The 23,707-nt window shown below is 37.5% G+C and overlaps 1 protein-coding gene across 3 annotated transcripts in view; it reads right to left on the bottom strand.

Moving 5' to 3' along the window:
* Positions 1-292: 292 nt before the first annotated feature.
* Positions 293-23,707, bottom strand: part of rims2b (regulating synaptic membrane exocytosis 2b) — a 207,412-nt gene continuing 183,997 nt past the window's right edge. For 2 of the 3 annotated variants that reach the window (XM_052092883.1, XM_052092884.1), the window contains 5 exons: positions 8,700-8,841; positions 7,877-7,989; positions 5,953-6,054; positions 5,615-5,754; positions 293-2,380 (listed from right to left, as the gene is read on the bottom strand). In XM_052092883.1, the coding sequence (XP_051948843.1) occupies positions 2,174-2,380; positions 5,615-5,754; positions 5,953-6,054; positions 7,877-7,989; positions 8,700-8,841 (704 nt within the window). In that variant the 3' untranslated portion in view covers positions 293-2,173. Of the gene's footprint in view, positions 2,381-5,614; positions 5,755-5,952; positions 6,055-7,876; positions 7,990-8,699; positions 8,842-12,413; positions 12,627-23,707 lie in introns of those variants that run through there. The other variant, XM_052092885.1, reaches the window with a different exon arrangement.

Raw genomic sequence — 23,707 nt, 5'->3', positions numbered from 1 at the left:
TGTGCATACTAAATTAAAATCTAAATATGTTACAATGTATGAGGTATTGCACTTTGGTGCTTCCCCTAAATGTAAGCCACTTTAAAATATTTTTTTTAGATTTACTTTTAATAATTTAATTATGTTAAAGATCACACAATTCCATTTTTTTTTTTTTTTGTTATGAAATTGAAATGCAGAAAGTTTTTTTTTTTTTTGGTGACGTTTAAGTCAACTTAGAAAGTCAAAAATACCACCTATAGCCCTTTATAAGTCAGTGAGCAGGTTTGGATCACACTGAAACACAAACATAGGAATTAGTAAATGAATTTTATTCTCTCTCAAAAAAAAAAAAGAAAATTAAAAATTCATATTGTGTGGCAATTTTCCCATCTCCATGAACCGACCAGCTCTTCAATCGACAATCAGTGTCTGTTGTGTTGAACAACATGACGAGAGAGAACATTGTCCAGTCCACTCCGAATTCAGAGTCTTTGTACAGCACCATTCAATGGGATCCATTTTTTATATTGTTTTCTTTATAACAATAATAAAATAAAATATACTTGCAACCTTTATTCCAAGTCAACCTTGAATAAATATAAATTATCTTCTTTACCTTCTTTTATCCCCATGTGTTTTTGTTTTCTTTTGTCTGTTATTATTTTTTCTTTTTTTCTTAAAAAAAAAAGATGAGTGCCAAGAGGTGGAATGTTGCGTTGAATGTCTGAACCATTGGCCACAAAACCTTGACCCCGACCTGAATCTGTGGATGACGTCAGATCAGGGAGACGGCGGCGCCTCTGGTCCACATGCACTGTACACAATACTGCGAAAAAATTCCCAGATGTCTCTATCAAAACATGCTGTATTACTCAGACGGTGTGCTCAATCCATGTTGAGACCCTTTTCAACATGCTTGCTTTGAATGAACGAGCCATTCTTGTGTAAAGTGACAAAGTGGAATCATGACAGACCATAAAATAATCTACAGCTCTGTCTCCACATGAACACTAATATGGCTGCCTCTGGAGAGAGAAATGTACAATTTTCACATAATCTTAGTCTCGTACATTTATTGTGTTTTCCTCAACCTTCTCTTTCCCTCCCGTAGAAGACTGCAACCCCCCACCCCCGATTATTATGAGATATAAAGTCCAACCAGACCACACCTGTGAGATCTGTAAAAATACAGAAGAATATTCTAAAGGATGACAATCACGTCTTTATCATTTTGCATTCAGTCTCTTTGAAAACCATGCACTAGAGAATTTCATATTAAAAATAATACAAACTGTTGAAAATGGCTGATCAGTGGATCCTTAACTATTTGTATTTTTCTTCAATTCTTTTTATTTGTATTTTTTTGCTATTTGCAGCCTCAAGAAAAATAACCTTACGCCTTAAAAAAATAAAAAATAAATAAATAAAAATAATAATTTGCATCCATGCAAAAAAAAAGAAAGAAATATTTCTCATGAATTTACACAGTACATCAACAAACAGAACATCATACTGGAGCACAAAAAAAAAAAGATTAATTCTGTTGTTTCCTGAATCAAAAATGAAATCTGGCCATTTCATTTGCTCATCACTGAACTTTGAAGATCATGTGGCAGTCTTTCTTGATGATGTATGGTACACATTCCCGCATAGATGTCATCTTTCTGAGGTTACCTTATTTCTTTCCTATCCCACCTCAGACAAATGCTTCTCTCTTTCAGGATAATCTTTTCACAGCTTGGCTCACAGTAATAGCTACAACTTATCAAGTTCTAGGTAAGAAACACTGACATCTCTTGAAATACAACAGAAAGTAAACAGCCAAAATAAAATGGTATCTTCCTTTTCTAAATCAGTGCTTCTGTGCAAACTTCCTGTAGAAATCAGCTCACTTTTTCCTACATCCACCTTGTAAAGAATCAGAACTCTGCCGTATCTTATTGGTTGCACCTCCTCAGCAGAAGGAGACTTCCTGTGGCTTTCGTTCCCTGCACATGACAGCAGCATACTTTTTTTTAGTTTATTTTTTGGCAGAAGGACGCAGGGCTTTTCAGGCCTCTCGTTGCACGGGCTCAGAGGACACAACATCAAGCATGCAGTGTAGCCAGGAAGTGACCCGTCAAGACTGTCTCCTTTCTGTTTGTAGCTGTAGCTACTCATGCTGCTCTCCATCGCTAACCTCCTCGTGCCGCTACGACCGAACGTTGGAGCTATCCAGGCCTGATTCTGAAGGTTTGCTACTTAAAGGTGCCAATGTCGGGTCTACCAATGAGGTGGGAGGGAAGAGCTTGTACCAGCCAATCACCATGTTGGTCAGCTCTAGATCGTCTAATAGGATCTGGGCAGCTCCCATGAAGGATTTGTGGTCCATGCGGCCATAGTCCCCCCAAACAATGATCTGTAAAGCAAGATGTGATTTGGTCAGAGAAGCAGTTTATAAATGGGTGATGCAGTGCTAAATGGGTGAATCTCACGACAACTGTCTGTGTTATTCTCACGAAACCTGTCAAGAAAATGTCCTAGTCATATTCAACCCCAAATCAATACAAAATAAATAAATCAATAAATAAATAAAATAAAATCATATTTTACCTAAAAAACTGAAGCCTACATTTAGGACCATTAAAATGTTTTGCATTGTGATAATATTTTCAGGACACATTTTAACCCCCCATTCTCATTACTGCAACTTGTCCAGATGCTTTACTTTTACTATTTCAACTGTTTTCCATGATGATTCTCATTACCGTAACATGTCTGGATGTTTTACTTTTACTATTCCCATTGTTTTCAATAATTAATCTCATTACCATAACACATCTGAGCATTTTATTTTTACTATTTGTATTATGTTGCATGATGCTTCTCTTTACCATAATGTGTCAGGACATTTTACCTTTACTATTTACATTGTTTTTCATGATGCTTTTCATTACCGTAACACATTCTGACATTTTATTTGTACTATTTCCATAATGATTTTCATTACCGTAACACGTCCATACATTTTATTTGGACTATTTCCATTGTTTCCATGATTATTGTCATTACCGTAACATCCAGATGTTTTATTTTTTCTATTCCCATTGTTTTCAATAATGAATCTCATTACCGTAACACGTCCAAGCATTTTATTTTTACTATTTCCATTGTTTTCCATGACTGTTTTCATTACGTAACACGTCCAGACATTTTATTTTTACTATTACCATTCCTTTAAATTATGATTTCCATTACATTAACGCATCTGGATGTTTTATTTTTACTATTTCCATTGTTTTCTATGATGATTCTCATTACTGTAACATGTCCGGATGCTTTAATTTTACTCCCAGTGATCTCAATAATGAATCTCATTAACATGCATGTCTGGACATTTTATTTTTACTATTTGTATTGTTTTCATGATGATTTTCATTACCCTAACACATTCGGTCATTTTATTTTTACAATTTCCATTGTTTTCCATAATGATTTGTATAACCGTAACACAACTGTATGTTTTATTTGTACTTTTCCATTGTTTCCCATGATGATTTTCATTATAGTAACACGTCCGGACATTTTATTTTTACTATTTCCAATGTTTTCCATGAAGATTTTCATTACAGTAACACGTCAGGACGTTTCATTTTTGCTACTCCCATTGTTTTTATTCATGAATCTCACTACTGTAATGCATCCAGACATTTTATTTTTACTATTTGTATTGTGTTGCATGATGATTGTCATTACCATAATGCATCAGGCCATTTTACCTTTACTATTTCTATTGTTTTCCATGATCATTTTCATTACCGTTACACATCTGGACATTTTATTTTTACTATTTCCATTGTTTTCCATGAGGATTCTCATTACCGTAACATGTCCAGATGTTTTGCTTTTACTACTCCCATTGTTTTAAATAATGAATTTCATTACCGTAATGCTTCCAGGCATTTTATTTTTAAAATGTTATTGTGTTGCATGATAATTATTATTACCATAATGCATCAGGACATTTTACCTTTACTATTCCTATTGTTTTCCATGATCATTTTTATTACCCTAACACGGGTGCCCAATACGTCGATCGCAATCTACCAGTCGATTGCAAAGGCAATGCTGGTAGAGCGCACAAAACTTAAATGTACTTTCGTTAAATTTTAATAAAAATAAATATAATGTCTTTCCTTCTTTTAGTTTCTGTCTCACTTGCACTTGACGAGTAAATATTGACCAGGCGAGGTTTTGTTTATTCAGTTGCCATGACATCTAGGTTTGCGCATACGAGCCTTCCAAGGACTTCTGAGAACAGAGCGCGAAATTGTCTGATTCCATTCAGTTTTGCCTATTCTGGGCAGTAGCATCACAATTTCGCGCTCAGAAGTCCTTGGAAGGCGCGTATGTGCAAACCTAGTTGTCATGGCAACTGAATAAACAAAACCTTGCCTGGTCAATATTTACTCGTCATCAGAATAAGGTAAATGCCCTGGCTATTGTAATCTATTGTGCTGTAGGTGTTTTGGGTTTAGTTTTAAAACTGAATGATATCAACACTGAACATTATTATATATTTTTTTATTAATTAGAAGATGAATTCCATGTAGGGATACATGCAGTAGTCCCAACAAGCATTTTCTTATTTTAAATGAAACTGTGTTTTTTTAGTTGGTAGATCTTATTGAGTTGGTCATTTAAATGTAGATCATCACACAAAAAAGATTACCCCTGCCCTAACACGTCCGGACATTTTACTTTTACTTCTCCCATTGTTTTCAATAATTAACATTTTGTCCAAAATAAGAAATTATATTCGGTGTAAAGAAAATGAACACTATTATGTTTTTTTTTTTTTTTGTTATTTTGTAATTCATATTATTCTCAATGGTGATTCTAATTAGGTTTTATTTTACTGTATTTTTTATTTCATACATTTAAATCAGCATAAATTTAAGTCAATACAACAAATAGCCTACTCCAATGATGTATAAATACTTTACATTGAATTTTTATTGAATTATATTTTATTAATATTTTGATAGTGATGAAAATTATTTTAGTTTGTTTTTGTTTTGCATTAATATCATGATTTGGTGGGAATGTTGCTTAATTGTCAAGAAAATAATGTCACAATGCAATAAATAAATAAATCCTAATGGTTGTAAAAACAGGCTTCATTTTCTTTAATGAAAATGTTTATTTATTATTTATTTTGGGGTGAAATATGACCTGGAAATGTTTTTGACAGGTTTTTGAGATGTACTCAAATATAACCGGGGCTGAATCCCAATTTGCATACTATCCTTATATGGTATGCAGGTTAAGGTTAGTGTGTACTAAATTACAGTGTGATTAGATCTTGTACTACTTCTGGAAGATTTCTGAAATATGGATGCATGCTTTTGGCCCACAAAACCAATTCAAACTCACAATATTGCCTACAAACCATTGCACAACACAAGAGAATATATGTGACCATATGAAAAAAGGGTCTTTGGTATCAAGACACAGTTTAATGATTTGTTAGTATGTGTAGTGTAGAATACATAGTGTAATGGCTTACTATCTACTTTGCAATTACATACATTGCATTAAATCATTTTGGGTGTATGCAAATTGGGTACGCAAATCATCTGAGCATTATTACCTGCAAAACCTTCCCTTCAGGGTTCTCCTCAAACTGAAGCTGCTGTTGGTAAAGTGGATCCAGTGTTTTTCTCGCTGTCCGTGTTTTCTTCTTGTTGATACACTTGCCGTTCTCTAGCAGATATACTTTCACATAGGGTGCTGCAAAAGAATTACACCATAAAAGAATATCATATTTAAAGTAAGAAAACTGATGAATTGTGATTGTTTTGCCAAGTGATTACTAAATAAAATCATCACATATTTGGATGCTCATATTTTGAATGATTTTAGCTCCATGGAAATCCTAAATAATGCAAAGCACATTACTTGCACTCCAAAACAAGTAATAAAACGTACCTGGTGTCTGTTTGTTGCCTGGTTTGCCCACCAGACCTCTGGCCCGAATAACTTCAACATCTAGCCTCTCCTTCCTGTGGACCATACCAATCTGAATGTCACCTGTGAAGAAAAGCCACATCTAGACTCTTAGGCTTTGTTCACACTGCAGGAAAAATCTGATTTTTCCTCAAATACGATTTTTTTGAGTGACTGTTCAAACTGCAAGTTATATGTGGCCAGATTAGATTTTTTCTGTTCAGACTACAGTCGCTTCAGTCGCTATCATGTCCACATTAGTAGTCATGGGAATGCAGCAAACTTGCGTATATTCACCATACATGAGATTTTATTGATGGATATTTTACCATTGATTATCATTTTCATGAGGGCAGTATCCAAATATGAACATTCTTCACAGACAACGGCTTAAAAATGGGAGAGGTGGCAAATGCAATGTTTGTTGCTGCCCATTTTATCGCAGACGTCCTGTATTTTGGCAGAAATTACGACATCTCATATGGGATGCCTTTTATCTCGGGGTCCTGTATTTTAGCAGAGCGAAACATCCGTATTGAAGGCTTTGTGTCCTGTATTAAAGCATAAATAAGTTGTACGGTGAGACAAGGACCCGCATCCTGTGATGAACACTTAAAATGCTTAAGTGCCCCTTATTCAATCCTTGAATGCACCTTAGTGTATCTTTTGGTAAGTTAAGCCAATGTCTGCATTATTATAATAGGTTTGCAGTGCTTTGTGTAACCTGTAACATATAAATGACATGTGGGTGTGTTTCATTCAGAAGTAATGATCTCTATGCCCGGTTAACCTTCCACTGTGGGTGTTTTGTAGGGCTGAAATGTGTAATAAAACAGGATGAACTCACATTTTAAGTCATTTCTATTGAAAATTCTGTTTGTAATGATCCTACTGTGTAGACATCATTATTGTGTTAAATTCGAAGTGCCCTGTGGAGGCATTAATTAAGCCGTTCGGAGCACAGTATGTTTTCTCCTCACAAAACCTCACGTATAACAACCATCGCACACAGCAAATGACAAAAACCCCCACATGAAATCCAATCTGTTGAGACTGAGACGCATGAAGAAAAATCAGATATTAATCGTATTCCAAACCACCAATGAATGTGGTTTGGATGAGGCTTGTAAAAATCGGATTTAATTTGTTTTTGTCCTGTTCAGACAAAAACCTTAACGGATTTGAGTGACAGCATCCAAACATTTTTTAGATTTTTTTCTGCCTGTGTGAACCTAACCTTATAGTTTATTTGCAGAAACCATTTGATTAAATCATGACATGAGAAATAAAATATGTAAGAGTTAATTTTACTGTAAAAACTTCAGAAATCAAAACCTCCCCAATGCATAATGAGCATTTAGAAAATTAATACAAAATGTGAAATATTGGCTGTTGACGAATTATCAACATTGCTATGAAGGCACAGTAAGTGCATGTAAATAAAGTGCTGACATCAAGCAGTGCAACTTAAATTGCAATTCTCATCTGTTACAAGGCACATGTAAATATTATGTTCAGCTTACATGGTATGGTGGGGGCATGGATACATTTTTCTAAGCAAAGATGTTAGCCAGTCATATAAGTGGTGTTCATATTGAAGTCTTATAGGAAAAGCAACACTCAAACTGCACATTAAAATCAGAGAAAAAGTAGAAAATGTTTTTTTATTATTATTAAATTATGTTTTCGTCCAAAAAAAAAAAAAAAACTCTCACTAACATCACAAGTGGACCTTACAGAAAATAATATCATAAAAAGTATGAAACGGCCCTTTTATTTGAAAAAATGTATTACATTTATTGCATGAAGATAGGCTGTGTTTTGTAAGGACAGACCATTATATTTTTGGCACAGATTTCTTATGCGCTACAGTGTTTATGTTAGAGAACTGTACTGCTGTATTTACCCATGGGAGGTGTGGCCAGTGTCTGTCTTCCTGCCAGCTGGGCGGGGCCAAGACCATCCAAAAACTCAGTGAACTGGCTGTCTGATGAGATCTTCACCCCAGGGAATATAAGACTGTACAGAAAACAGAGATAAAATCAGTCAACCACATGCTATTGGCTTCATTTCATTGCAGATATAATCACTGACACAAACCCAGGGAATCAACAATGGCAGTGATGACATCATGTGCAAGATATAAGGTCCATACAGAACAATTACAGAACAATATTTTGACATTTTGTGAAGAAAATGTTGCTGTCCAACAGCATGTTGTAGGAGTTTCTATGTGGTTACTAAGCTGTCACATTGCTATGTGGTTGCTAAGGTGTTCTGGCTGGTTTCCAGGTGGTTGCTTACTGGCCCAAGACTAAAGTGTCCTCTAATTATCTCTGATATTCCAGTCCGTAGATTCAAGTATAAGTAACAGTAATAGTGAGGCTTGACTTAGCCAACAGCACTAATTTAGCTGTTTGCATGTTAATGTAATCCATAAATAGAGATGAAGGTAAACAGGTCTGGCTCATTGTCCATAATGGTGGGCTCAAGCTTGAGACTCAATCCGAGCTCTAAAATTGAGTGTAGTAATAAACAGATATAATGTGAAGTTGGGGTGGAGGAGGGATGCAGGAAGAATTGTTGCAGCAGTGAGGTATGCAGCGGGTTATAAATGCTTACTCTAACATTGTGATTTGTTGGTTTGTATGAACACGCTCCTCCCAAACTTGGTTAGGAAACTCCATTCATTTTATTTTGTATGGTGTCATGGAGGTCGCAGCACTTACTTTCCAGGTTTTGCCTTTTCACCGTCTTCTGTGTTCTCTCGGCTGGGCTGCCTTGTCATTCTGCTCTTCATCTCAACTGCTAAACCCGTCTCCACACTCCGCTGGATCGCCAGACGCACAGGCTTCTTCTTCTTACCCTCCTCTGAAAATGACAGAAGGAGAAATGAGGAAATGACAGTAAGTGAATGAAACTTCTGCCCTTTCTGCAACTGGCCAACAAACAGGGAGTTTGTTCACACTATTGGTTGAGCCAGAAGTTGACATTCTGGACCACTCAAACAGAGCATTTGATAGCACGACAGAGTCAGCGTTTACACTCTTCAGGAAATCAACCTACGGATTACTTTTCTCTGCATATTAAGCTGGAATAGGAAAAAGTATCTGAACAGCAACACATTTCAGACTCCAACTTCAAGACATAAACAAAACAAAAATATATGGCTGACAAGCACTAAATGAGAAGCTAAAACAAAGTGCAAGAGAAACATTGTGACCAGCAGGGGGAGTCAAAGTGCCCTTCTGAGCAGCCCTATCTATCTATCTATCTATCTATCTATCTATCTATCTATCTATCTATCTATCTATCTATCCATCCATCCATCCATCCATCCATCCATCCATATTTCAAAGTATATTATAATGGTACAGCATTAAGTCAAATCTACTTAACTTCATGAGATAATGATGATTAAAGTGAGTAAATTTAACTTAAACATTTCAGTTAATACAGTAACTATTACATACCAATCTGTGGCCTGTTGCACGAAGCAAGTTGAACAAACTTGAAACAAGTAAGTTTCAGGTTGACAAAACTAGATAAAGCCAAACCGGTTTTGATTGGTTTTAGCGATTTCAAGAAGCTTGGTTCAAACGTTCTCTGTCAACTCAGAATTTGTTCCCGAGTTCGTGGTTAACCCTGAAGCTCGTGCAGATGAATGAGTGACGTTTGCCATGAACAGCCAATGGGTGAAGCTTGTAGAGAGTCTACCTACGTCTCCGCTAAAGATTATGAAAATATAAATAATTTAAACATTTACATTGCATGAAGAAACACCACTGCTGCCGTGAAAGAAAAAAACGAAATATAATAAACTGATATACGTAGGTTCACAATAAAACACATGCTTATTCATTTTAAAAGCAAAAAACCTATATATTTATCTAAAATGTAAAAGCTTTTATATAAACTTAAATTAAAAGCCTAATATAATTTAACTAAGTGCACGCAATGTCACTTTGTGTGATAGTATAAAATATCATTTTAACCAATACATGTGCAAAGACTTTAAAGTGTGAGAATAACCTTATGAACACTTCTGCAATCAGTATTTATTTTTTCTCGAGGTTCTCAGTATTACGCACTGCATACAGGTACAGCAGGTAAAGAAAAGCAAAGAAACTGAATAACACATTATAATGTGCTGCTCAAAAGATAAAAGGTTCCTTGATCTCTCAAATAAACCATCTTATAATATCTTCATATTTAGGTAAAATATAGAAAATTGTAATATATGAATCTAAATACATTATATATATATATATACACATTTCCCTGTGAAGGCCACATTCATTTGGAGCAAGAGATTAGGGGGAGTGACTTTATAGCATTAGCGATGTCACTTTACTCACAGTTGATTGATTCAGCATCAGTTTTAAATCTGTAACCCAAAATAAAACCTGCTTCGAAGCAGGTTAGCTGCGTGGCGCAAGTTGCTATGGCGATGAACACCAGTAAAAAACGGCCCACCTTCTTGAACCCGAAAAAACTAAAAACTTCTAGTTTGCTCAAACTAAACTCAAACGTATCTGGGTAGCCACTGAAACGGCTTTGTGCAACAGGCCTCTGATGCGCATGGTACTTAAATAAATGTACTCAAATTTAAATGAATATTTTATTGGAATATTTCACATGTCAAACATTCCGTTTAAACACATGCCTTCCACAGGGACGCTTAATACATGCAATATAGTGTATTAGACAACATCTCCTTGCATTACTGGCAATAGAAACAAAATACAGGGTTGTGCACGCAGACCTCAACACTTGCACAAAACCTGATGACGGTAACAATGAAAATGTGATTTTTTAAAATCATGAACATGTCATTTTGAGTATAAAAAGAACAAAACAAGAAATTACCAAGCGTAAAAATTTTAGTTGCCTGTAATAATTACTCAAATTAGTAAATAAATTTGACAGGGTTTTCTACTTTAGGATTGATACATGAGGACGCATTGCAAAGATAACAAACAGTCATGATTAATATTTACTTGTTAGCTAGAGCTTTCATTTTATACGTTTAAACTGTGTACAAATGTAGAAATTACTTACTATATTTGAGTACATGCTTTAACACAGGGGTGCCCAATACGTCGATCACGATCTACCAGTCGATCGCAAAGGTAATGCCGGTAGATCGCACAAAATTTAAATGTGCTTTTGTAAAATTTTTATACAAATAAATATAATGTCTTTCCTTCTTTTAGTTTCTGTCTGACTTGCACTTGACGAGTAAATATTGATCAGGCAAGGTTTTGTTTATTCAGTTGCCACGACAACTAGGTTTGCGCATACGCGCCTTCCAAGGACTTCTGAGAACAGAGCGCGAAACTGCGATGCTACTGCCCGGATTAGGCAAAACTGAATGGAATAAGACAATTTCACGCTGTGTTCTCAGAAGTCCTTGGAAGGCGCGTATGCGCAAACCTAGTTGTCATGGCAACTGAATAATCAAAACCTCACCTGGTCAATATTAACTCATCATCAGAATAAGGTAAATGCCCTGGCTATTGTAATCTATTGTGCTGTAGGTGTTTTGGGTTTAGTTTTAAAACTGAATGATATCAACACTGAACATTATTATATATTTTTTTATTAATTAGAAGATGAATTCCATGTAGGGATACATGCAGTAGTCCCAACAAGCATTTTCTTATTTTAAATGAAACTGTGTTTTTTTAGTTGGTAGATCTTATTGAGTTGGTCATTTAAATGTAGGTCATCACACAAAAAAGTGTGGGCACCTCTGCTTTAACATATTCAATGTAGAAAGTACTTAAATATTTTCTGCTATATTTAACACAAAATCTTTTTTCCCCAGTGTATTAAATCTGTAATAATGGGAGAACGAATATTTGTTTGTTCACCTCCTTCTACATGTGTTGCGTTGCATCGGTGCACTTGGCATCAAGGTCAAACCATGCATCTGTTTCCTTCAAACACAACACCTGTTAAACCAACATCTAACAACTATGTCCCACAATGCATCATCCAATCTTACCACAGAAACAAGTGTAAATCTCTGTCAAACTCATCTGCTCTGAAGTGGCTTTCCGGTGGCCACAAACTCTTCAAGACCAAATTCAACACTATTAAACAATTTATATACAGCTGAAGTGGGGCACTTTCTGATCATTTGCCTTTGGTTTTGTTTCGTCACTGTAATCCAATACTTGTTTAAAATGAACTTATTGCTGATTTTCATAGAAGTCATAGAAGAATATACACATAATTATAAAGATTATTAAGCTTACAGTAAGTGTCCCACTTTACCTGTATTAACCAGGGCTGCGTTTCCCCAAAGCATTGCAAGCTTAAGTTGATCGTAGAGACCATTGGCGCCAATGGCTTATGATGCTTTTGGGAAACACAGCTGAGAAAGGTTTCAAAAGAACAGGACCGGATATGTCATGTCTGTATGTCTTCATTCTTACCTGCGTCTCCCTTGTCAAAGGAGTTCATGCAGGGGAAGTAGACAGCCAGCGCCTCGAAGGACGCAGACAGGCTGAGGCGGCTCTGCGAGCGCTGCATGCGCATGCCAGGAACAGCGGCACTGCCATCCTGCCCTTGTCTGCCCATTTTATCTCCTCAACACGTTTAGACACCTCTAACTACACCGGATAGGGGTGGTAGAAGTGGTCTTTCCTTTCCACAAAACAATAGATCAGAGATGGTTTTGAAGAAACAGGTGTCCAGAGCTTCTTTATCGGCGGTACCTGCAGCTGCGGGTCTTGTTAGGTTGTGTGTGTGGATATGACTGTCTGAGACTGGCTGTCTCCTCTGCAGCGCACTACCTCTCTTAGAGAGGGACGGGAGGGGGATGGTAGCATGTGCGCGTGGCTCACAGATGATGTGGCCAATCAGAGCAAGAGAAACTGAGAGCGCACTCAAGTCAGAGCTCTGCCTGGAGATATGGCTGTGTACAGATGCAACACATAAAAACACATGCACACGAATTGCCATTCAACTGCAGCTTCATCAAACACTACAGACACTCATCCTCACTGGCACACAGTGGGATCCTGTATGTTGGCTAGGGATGAGAATTGTGAGGAATTTAACGATTCCGGTTCCAATTCCGGTTCTTCCTAATGATTCCAATTCATTAAAGGTTACACTTATGATTCTTTTATCACTTCTGAAGAAGATATATTTTGAATAAGAAAAGTGATTCTTACTGCATTTAGATTTCGACAGAGCAGATATAACAAATCAGAAATAAATTGAACACAACTCTTGTAAAATGTGTTTACACAGACTTTGAGGCAAAAATGCAATCCAATAACTGACTATATATTAAATACAAATTATAAACCAACAAATAATGTGATAACATATTTTATTAACTTTCCATTGATTACAACAAACTCATGTGTATCTTTAAATACACAATGTCATATGAACAACCAGTCAGTAAAGCTGGCTCTACACTAGCAGACTCAAAACAACTGGTTTTGGTGAAGGGTGTCACACATGCAGACTGTTTTGCTGAGATTTCGCTCTCTTCAGTCAGGGGTATGACACACTTGCTGGTTAAAAATGGCGGAGGGGTGACATACATAACCACTCACCGCAACTATCTCTCTCTGACAAAATAACAACATGAGTAAAACTGTAATTGCAACAGAGTGATGTGGGGCGTTTTCAGACCGTTGCATTTTCTTCATGGTTTGGTTGGCTTTCACAAGATTATATTTTAAAATGCACCAAACCTGTAAGTGTAAACCATCATTTCTTGCATAAACATTATTTCTGCAGAATGACAGAATCATTATGGATTTTAATCAGCGTTTGTGATGATATGCAACTGAGTGTGATAAAAAAAAAAAAACATTATCACACTCATGATTACATTTATTTGATGAATATAAAACGCTCTTTGGTGTAAGCCCCGTCTGGTGGTCCGAAGTAGTTGTACTAAGAACCGTCATATCCTGCCAAAGATAGGAGGCAGTGGCAAGTAGCCTACCCCCATGTAGGGACTCCTAGGAGGTTGCCGTGTTTGCACACTGAAACAGCAATGTGATTGTGAGCAGACGTATAAAACAATGGCTTACATGTGATTGGCTAGTAATTACCAAGCTAATGGTGCGATGATGTACAGTGCATCCGGAAAGTTTTCACAGCGCTTCACTTTTTCCACATTTTGTTATGTTACAGCCTTATTCCAAAATTGATTAAATTCATTATTTTCCTCAAAATTCTACAAACAATACCCCATAATGAGAATGTGAAAGAAGTTTGTTTGAAATCTTTGCAAATTTATTACAAATAAAAATGAAAAAAAATCACATGTACATAAGTATTCACAGCCTTTGCTCAATACTTCGTTGATGCACCTTTGGGACCAATTACAGCCTCAAGTCTTTTTGTGTGTACAAGCTTGTCACACCTATTTTTGGGCAGTTTCTCCCATTCTTCTTTGCAGGACCTCTCAAGCTCCATCAGGTTGGATGGGGATCACAGCCATTTTCAGATCTCTCCAGAGATGTTCAATCTGGTTCAAGTCTGGGCTCTGGCTGGGCCACTCAAGGACATTCACTGAGTTGTCCTGTAGCCACTCCTTTGTTATCTTGGCTGTGTGCTTAGGGTCGTTGTCCTGTTTGAAGATGAACCATCAACCCAGTCTGAGGTCCAGAGTGCTCTGGAGCAGGTTTTCATCAAGGATGTCACTGTACATTGCTGCATTCATCTTTCCCTCAATCCTGACTAGTCCCCCAGTTCCTGTTGCTGAAAAACATCCCCACAGCATGATGCTGCCACCACCATGCTTCACTGTAGGGATGGTATTGGCCAGGTGAGGAGCGGTGCCTGGTTTCCTTCAAATATGACGCTTGCTATTCAGGCCAAAGAGTTCAATCTTTGTTTCATCAGACCATAACATGTTGTTTCTTACGGTCTGAGTTTCCTTAGGGTGCCTTTTGGCAAACTCCAGGCGGGTTGTCATGTGCCTTTTACTGAGGAGTGGCTTCCGTCTGGCCACTCTACCATACAGGCCTGATTGGTGGAGTGCTGCAGAGATGGTTGTTCTTCTGGAAGGTTCTCCTCACTCTATAGAGAAACGTTGCAGCTCTGTCAGAGTGACCATCAGGTTCTTGGTCACGTCCCTGACTAAGGCCCTTCTCCCCCAATCGCTCAGTTTGGCCGGGCGGCCAGCTCTAGGAAGAGTCCTGGTGGTTCCAAACTTCTTCCATTTACGGATAATGGAGGCCACTGTGCTCATTGGGACCTTCAGTGCTGCAGAAATCATATTGTACCCTTCCCCAGATCTGTGCCTCAATACAATCCTGTCTCTGAGGTCTACAGACAATTCCTTGGACTTCATGGCTTGGTTTTTGCTCTGACATGCACTGTTAACTGTGGGACCTTATATAGACAGGTGTGTGCCTTTCCAAATCATGTCCAATCAACTGAATTTACCACAGGTGGACTCCTATCAAGTTGTAGAAACATCTCAAGGATGATCAGTGGAAACAGGATGCACCTGAGCTCAATTTGGAGATTAATGGCAAAGGCTGTGAATAATTATGTACATGTGATTTTTTTCATTTTTTATTTTTAATAAATTTGCAAAGATTTCAAAAAAACTTTTCAAGTTGTCATTATGGGGTATTGTTTGTAGGATTTTTAGGAAAATAATTAATTGAATCCATTTTGGAATAAGGCTGTAACATAACAAAATGTGGAAAAAGTGAAGCACTGTGAATACTTTCCGGATGCACTATACAGCTGCTAGTTGTGAGTGAAGGTGAGTGAGTGTTTTCAATTAATTTCTACGGAAGTTGAGTGCCACGCTCTCAAAGTGGATTGTGGGATTGACAACGGTGCGGAGAAAGTGTCGAGGGCGGTCGAGAGAATCCAAAAAGTTTTCTGCTGGATTCAGTGTTTTAATCACAAATGGACTTCAAATGATGATTGCACGCATCCATTGTGTTGTATCAGGTGTTTCAGGAGCAAGGAATGATGAGCCAGGAGCCAGGAGCCAGGGTGCAACAGACTTGATATTTATTGAGCTTCACAGCCAGAGTGCAGAAGAGGAACTGAAATTCCTGTATCAGCAGAGCCCTATATAGCTATGTGTGCACATTCAATCACTCACAGAAACTTTTAACTTCTTCTCCGTCTTGACTGCCTTTGTCTTCCAGTGTATGTTCACTCACAGCAGACATGTGACATGAGTTTCACTGTCTTCACTCTCATTGGTAGTTGCTCCAGAATATCGCTTGCAATTTGCATAAAGCTGACATTTTCTCAACTTGTGTTGTAACTCGCCAATGGTTGCGGTAACTCATGTTGCCGAAAGTCGCTGTGCTCTCATTGACAATTAATGGGATTGTGTTGCAATGTTGCATTTTCTTCATGGTTCGGTTGCCACTGGCGGTGTGAATGGGGCTTTAGATTAATTTAGAAACTGCTCCAACTGATGTATAAGTGTTTTTGATCCACTAAAAAGATTTGAAGAGTCATTTGTGCGGGAATCTCTCGACACTGGTCATGTTGTATGTTCTGATTTGTGGACACAAAAGAAAAGACTCATTAGAGTAATTTGTTCTGGACTCAGACTACACTGGTCTCGCCTTATGTTTCACGCTGTGGATTTAAAAGAACTGTCTCACAAGAGTCATTTTTAAGAGAATTTTAGCAGAGGCTATTTAGCCCGAGATGGAGCACTGGTATTAAAATGGATGGGAGAAATTGGAACACCCAATATGGCGGATGTATAATGGGAAGTCCCACTTTACAGCTAAAATAGACATAATCTGACAGTCAACTTGAAAATGTACACAAGCTGGACCAACCAAAATATATATTTTTAGCATGATCTGAGCTTAAGAAGCACAATTTATGATACCAGTGTTGTCAGAGTTTACTGCTGATTTGAAATATGTTCTTTGATCGTAATCTTGACTAACCGTTTAGAAGATTTCGGTATTTCCCCATTTAAGTAGTTAGGAGCTTACTTTGATTTTAGTATGGTGTTCCATCTGCATTGGTGGAAAATGGCACGTTAGGAACTCTAAAGGGAATTTAAAGTAAAAAAATTATAATTCTGGTAAATAAATACAAAACAGAACCAGTTTTGAACCCTTATGTTGGCTTCCTTTTCGCTTGATGCATTTTCCTTCAACAACAGATTTTTTACATTTTCCTATTTAATAATGGGCTGCTACTGACTATACATATAAAGTGTGCTCTGATGTCATTGTACTCAGCATTGCAAAGCTTTGCTTAATTACCCTTACCATTACCAATGTAAAAACTAGCACCTTGGTTTTGTTTCAGAATTTCTGTAGCAAACACAACATAAACTGCATGCATCTAGTATGACTTGAATAAAGACATGATCTTCAGCCTAAATATGATCTAAAATACACACTTCCAAAAGCAAAGCTATAAATATCATTGGTATATTGAAATCATCACTCCCACTGAAAACCGGCTCAAAATAGTAATGTTTCATCTTTCCTATTAAAGTGTGAAGAATGCAGCTGTGACTCATATCAGCACTCAAAGCTCAACACGTCTGACACTAACACAAATACTGTTACTACACATAATGCAAAACGTGACTTCTCTGCCTTGAATAAAATCATGCTTCTCTTGTTTAATTTCTTTTCAAGGGCACGTCTGACAAATTTAAAAAACGAAAAATAACTCTGGGTGCTTTAAATAGCTGCAATGTAAACCACTGCCTTTAGTTAATGTGCTGTTTATATTGAGCACTAATACTAACAAATGGACGGTGGTGGTGGGTTTGACAGCAGACTCTTATCTGACATTAGATTCGTAATGTGTGGTCTCGACATGCCAGCACAAATGGGTAGTGTGTCAAGAATAACGTTTAAAAAATGGTTTGTCACAATCATTAACATATATACTCTAATTGGACAGGGGTTGTGCACTGTGTAGGCCATGTGTAAATGTACATTTTTGGATTCAAATCTTTAATTTGCACACTGTTTGAAAGAGAGCTGTGGACAAGATGTGGAATACCTTTTTTTTAAATTTTGTAATTATTATTATTTTGTCCCCATTTTGGAATGCCCAATTCCCAATGCGCTCTAGGTCCTCATGGTGGTGTAGTGACTCGCCTCAATCCAGGTGGCAGAGGACGAAGCTCAGTTGCCTCCGCTTCTGAGACCATCAATCCGCACATCTTATCAAGTGGCTTTTTTAGCGCGTTACTGCGGAGACAAGTGCGTGTGGAGGCTTCACACTATTCTCCATGGCATCCACGCACAACTCACCACATGCCCCACCAAGAGCGAGAACCACATTCTCATGAGGAGGTTACCCCATGTGACTCTTTTATGAACTTTTAGATTAAAGACTAATGACTTTGAAGTTCTTCCTGGATTAACTGCAGAAGTTATACACTCAGCACCTCACATTTCTCCTTCACAATCACTCGTTAAGGGGCCATAATCCATGTATTATACATAAATAATATAAACCATAACCCTATTGTTATGAATGAGGCAGCGAAGGCAGACGAGGAGATGCGGTTCCAAATGCAGTTCAACTTTTATTGATAACAAAACAAACAAGGCAGGTACACGGAAAATACGGGAACAAAGGAAAAACCCTCAATGGGGAAATAAACACAAGACTGAGGAAAACCACGGGCAGGGGAAACATTCCAGGCTAACAACAACATTCAACGACAGACAAGGACTGAACCAAAAACCAGGATATAAATACAAAAACATGGGAAAAGGGGCCAATGAACAAACAGAACACAAACTAGATGACAAGGTGATTAACAGAAACCAAAGGCAAATTAACAAGGGCAGGTGAAAACAATGAACAGTGAACACGAGGGAAAACAAGACTAAGGAGCTACAAGGGTGCCAAAAGTGAAAACTAAGGAACTACAAAAGTGACAAAAATGACAAACAAAGGGCAATGGAAAAAACAAGACAAGGTAACCGTTAAACCTATAATGTACTTGAAAGTAATTAAATGAATTGAAAGTCAATAACTGTAATCTTTTTTTTTATAAAATGTCTAAAAAAATTACAAGTTATTTGATTACTTACTATAAGTATCTAATTACTTTGTGATTGGATTACACCCAACACTGGTCATAATAATCTTTGATAGTTACAACATAACTATTCATAACTCTTTTTAATTCAAAGAAATGTTAGCATTTTAAAAATGAATGTACATTTAATGTAATTTTACAGTGTGGGATATTACCAGATAACTGAATTATATAACTTGTAAAAGTGTGGCAGAGGGCACTTTAAAATAAATATTGGTGAAGTATATATGAAGAAATATCTGTGATTGGTATCGGCCTCAAATGTCCTGACCGCTACATCACAGCTACATCAGTACGATGGAGGTTAAGCAGTGAGCTATGTCATTGTATAAACTTCTAAAACAGCTAACTAGACCAGCCTGTTTCAGGTTTTGGAACAAAACTACTAATGCATATGGTGCATTCAAGTCCTCCAGGAAAGATCGTAATTTTCATACATTTCTTTCTGTCTTTTTCCCTTACTTGTGAAGGCAGAAAGCTTTCTTAGCACCAATGCAACAAAATGAAGTGCAAAGCAAGGCTTTAGGTGTGTAATGAATGCTATATCTACCAATTATATACATTTTTGAGCGACCACATTTAATGATGGGTGTAACAGAGTTCAATGGAATGAAGGAGGCGAGAACCGGCTTAACAATATAAATAATATTTAATAGTTAACTTAAATAAAAATACACACAAACACATACAGGGCAGCTGCCCATAATTCTCTCTCTCTATCTAACTGCCGCCTCCGGTCACCTTTACACCTCTCGGGCTTGATCAGCCTAATTAGGGGTCAGGTGTGCAGCATTAAGGCCCTGTCCTGCCCTGCCACAATGGGAAATGCAGTTTTGTTGCAAATGCTTTTTGCTGCATTAACTAGCTAAATAAGTCTTATTTTCTGGAAAGCGTTATAATTAATCTTCATTAATAGTACAAAAAATGCAAACAATTTAAACTGCACAGTCAAAATTCAAAATCCTCAAGTAAACTGATTCTTAAATGGACTCTTATCGATTCTTAATTTAACTTGCAATGTCAGGGTCCAAAGAAAATCCTGAGTTTCCCACTTATAATTAAAAGTTTGTGGAGGTGTTCATGTCCGTCAACTCATAAAAACGATAATTTGACAGGACTTGATTGAACCAATGGTGCAAAAGAAAGATAAAGTGGAGATGGGTGAAAAAAAACACCAAATGTAAATTTGCTAAGAAGTGATGTCATCCCTCTGAATAAACAGTGTGAGCCATTAACAGCATGGATCAAATCTAATGGCGCTGAACCTCATGAAGCAAACATGCTGTTACATTACAGCTGGCCAATGAACCAAACATAAATGACGTCAGGGGGAGCTAGCACTGGACACTAGCAATGGACTGGTCAAAAATTCTGTATTTTCTGTATTTAAATCATTCAAATATATTATAAAATATTGTTCCCATTTTTGTGTTGTTGTGTCATTTTTTGGTTATCATATCATTAGGTGCTGCTAAAAGTGACATTTGCTCATCAACAGCATCCCATACTGACGTACACAGTCAGATTATCCTCCCCCAGACGTGTCTGTGTGTGCAAATAAGAGGAATGGCAGGGAGTATTTTTAGAAGAATATGACTGATCCAGTAGGAAATAGAATGGAGAACATCTTTAAATACAAGTGGAGTGCTGGAAGTAAAACGCATCTGTTAAGTATGAAAACACGTTGATCAGTGAATCATTACCAAAGCTACTGCACCAGTTCTCACACTACAGAAATATCCGAGAGGTTATTTTAAGAGTTGTGTGTATGTTGTGGATCATGGTGGACAAACGACAATGATCCACAGTAATACGAGAAATGTAGTTCTAAATTAACTCCAGTAGTGACAATGGGTTTTGTGACAATTTCAGGAACGTTTTCTAAAGAACCAATTCAGGTGTCTGGACAGTTGCATACAGTCCCCGTAATGTCAGCCAGATAATGGTTGTGATCATTGTGCTGCATCTTCTACAACATAACTTTCAGAATCGCCCTGCACAATGGAGAATTACGTAGTGCAAAGTGCATTCATCACAAACATTTTGGGGATGTTTGTGCCATTATCTGATTTGCATGATTCCTTCAGTAAATCCGGTGCTAAAACAACTGCCATTCATTCTTAGTTAAGAAACAGTAAGACAAGTTTGTTGTACATCAAAAGCTACCTAACAAGTCCAAGAGTAAAGCTCTTCAAAACCCAAACGTCTTTCCTCAACAGAACACAACAGGGAATCTCTGAATATATTTATCCTCTTGCAAGACTCAATTGACTTCAATCTAGTTTAACTAAAAGGAAGGCTTTGACCTGTGTGTCTGATCCAAGACCAATGATTTCACAGTATGACCATGTGGAGCGTCCGGTTCAATCCATTCCAACCTAGCAGGTCTTTATGAGACAGAGAAGGGTGTGAGGCATGATTTGACCAGTGGAGACCCCTGATTCCCACCTTTAAACTGCAGAGACGGACATGCACTTCCTGAAAGTTAGTGCATCTCACTGCTTTGCACATTTAAGTGTGTACGTTGCTGTGTGTGTTGAATGGGCCACTCGGTTGGTCACAATATCCACTATGAAAAAAAGAGTGCTTTCGATTACATTACTGATGTGTTGACTGTAATGAGCTGTATATGAGCTGTAAACTGTGTACAGTTTACAGCTCATGTACTATGTACTTCTATGATTGTAAATCTATGTACTTTTTTGAACATTTGGATGTGTAAAATAAGCTTTTTGTTAAGACTGTTAAGAGTATCTGCTTGTGCGAATTACAAGCATATCCACCTAATAAACAGTCATGGCTGCGTGCACAGGATAATTACATTTTTATAGGTGATGGCTGTGCATTTATGAGATGTAAACTGTGATTGTGGTAATTTGGTGACAATTTTGCTGTCTGTTTCATAAAAAATGTGTCTTATGATGAATTACAACCACATAAAAAAATCTAATAATGGCTGTGTGGATAATCCCATTTGGTGTGTTGACTGTACATACTGTATATGAGCTGTAACATTTTTATTGTGGTACTTTGGAACACTTTAGTCCTAATAAAGTCCTCGACATGGTCTTCTGCTGTTGTAGCCCATCCGCCTCAAGGTTCAGCGTGTTGTGAATTCTGAGATGATATTCTGCTCACTACAATTGTACAGAGTGGTTATCTGAGTTACCATAGACTTTCTGTCAGTTCGAACCAGTCTGACCATTCTTTGTTGACCTCTCTCATCAACAAGGCGTTTTCATCCATTCTTTGTTTTTTGCACCATTCTGAGTAAATTCTAGAGACTGCTGTGCATGAAAATTCCAGAAGATCAGCAGTTACAGAAATACTCAAACCAGCCCATCTGGCACCATTATGCCACATTTGAAATCACTGAGATAATTTTTTTCCCCATTCTGATGGTTGATGTGAACATTAACTGAAGCTCTTGATTGTGATTGGTTGACAGACAAGGTGTTAAGAATGGTAAAATTCTTAACATTAGAAATTAAAATTAGAAATTCAAATATTTTTCTAATATAAAATAAAAATGTACTGTGTTGAACAATTGGACCAGATGACATTCCATGAGCAAGTTTATGGCAGAGCCCCTCCCTAACTGTCAAGGCAAAGAAGAGTGACTCCATTTTGATTGGATCATGGCAGGACCAACACAAACAAATGCCAAGCACAACCATCAAATAAGCTGCTCAGACAACTATCAGATACTTCAGAAAGTATGGCCCTGGACTTCTCATTGGTCCATGAGCGGTTTCTTAGCAACTTCTCAAACCCCCATCCTAAGCTTTGCCCTAAGACCAGAACTGCGATAAAGACCATAAAATTCTTCAAGACCTCTCGAAGCAGCATTAACTTTCTATGTGGAAAAGCTGAAGCAATGAAGCCACAAAGACAAATCTTTACACACAAACCTTTACTCCTAATATGGACACCAACTGCAACACATCAACTACATGATTGTTAACAGAACTGTTTATGTAAATTGCAGTTGTTCAATTAGCACAATAATTCACACAGACTGAACTATGGTGGTATAAATTAATGCATCCGTAATATTTAATCTTTCAATATCATGTTTGGTCTCTATATCTTCAGAAAAATGCCAAGAGTATTTTGAAGAGGTTTAGAAAGGGAACAATGCATAGATAAAACTTTAAAGACATTATTCTTCCTATGTACTTGTGATGAGAAGGTGGGTGCCATGAGTGCACACGCCCAGCCCTCAATAGCGCTAATCAGCCGAGGAGAGGGATAAAGATTCAGCACGTTTCGCGGCTGACCCCCTGGACTGCTCGGTTCTCCCGCTGGCCAGTCCGCCCCTGATCGGCCCCAGAGTGCGTAAGCCATCCGTGAAAATGCCAGGTATGCCAGATTGCCAGTCCAGCCCTGACTGTGGCTCTCTCTCTCTCTCTCGAACTGCCACATCCAAACCATCCAACATGTCTCTGCGTCATTGAGAGAGAGGATAACAGATCACCCAACATTCTCAGTGTCCATCTGAGAGACAGTAGAAGATTGACAAAGTACCAAGATTTACTACAAGAGACAATTGGAATGCCTATGCCAGGGAGATAACTTCAGTGGGAAGGTTTATCTCTGATGAGCAAACCCTATCTTCAAGTTTCGTGCATCTGCGTGTTCCAGATGATGAATCTTGCACTGACATAATTGCAAGAACCC

Source organism: Xyrauchen texanus, chromosome 26 (assembly GCF_025860055.1).
Source record: "Xyrauchen texanus isolate HMW12.3.18 chromosome 26, RBS_HiC_50CHRs, whole genome shotgun sequence".
NCBI lineage: Eukaryota > Metazoa > Chordata > Actinopteri > Cypriniformes > Catostomidae > Xyrauchen > Xyrauchen texanus.
Note: the sequence above shows the minus strand (reverse complement) of the source record. Positions and strands in the feature narration are given on the sequence as shown.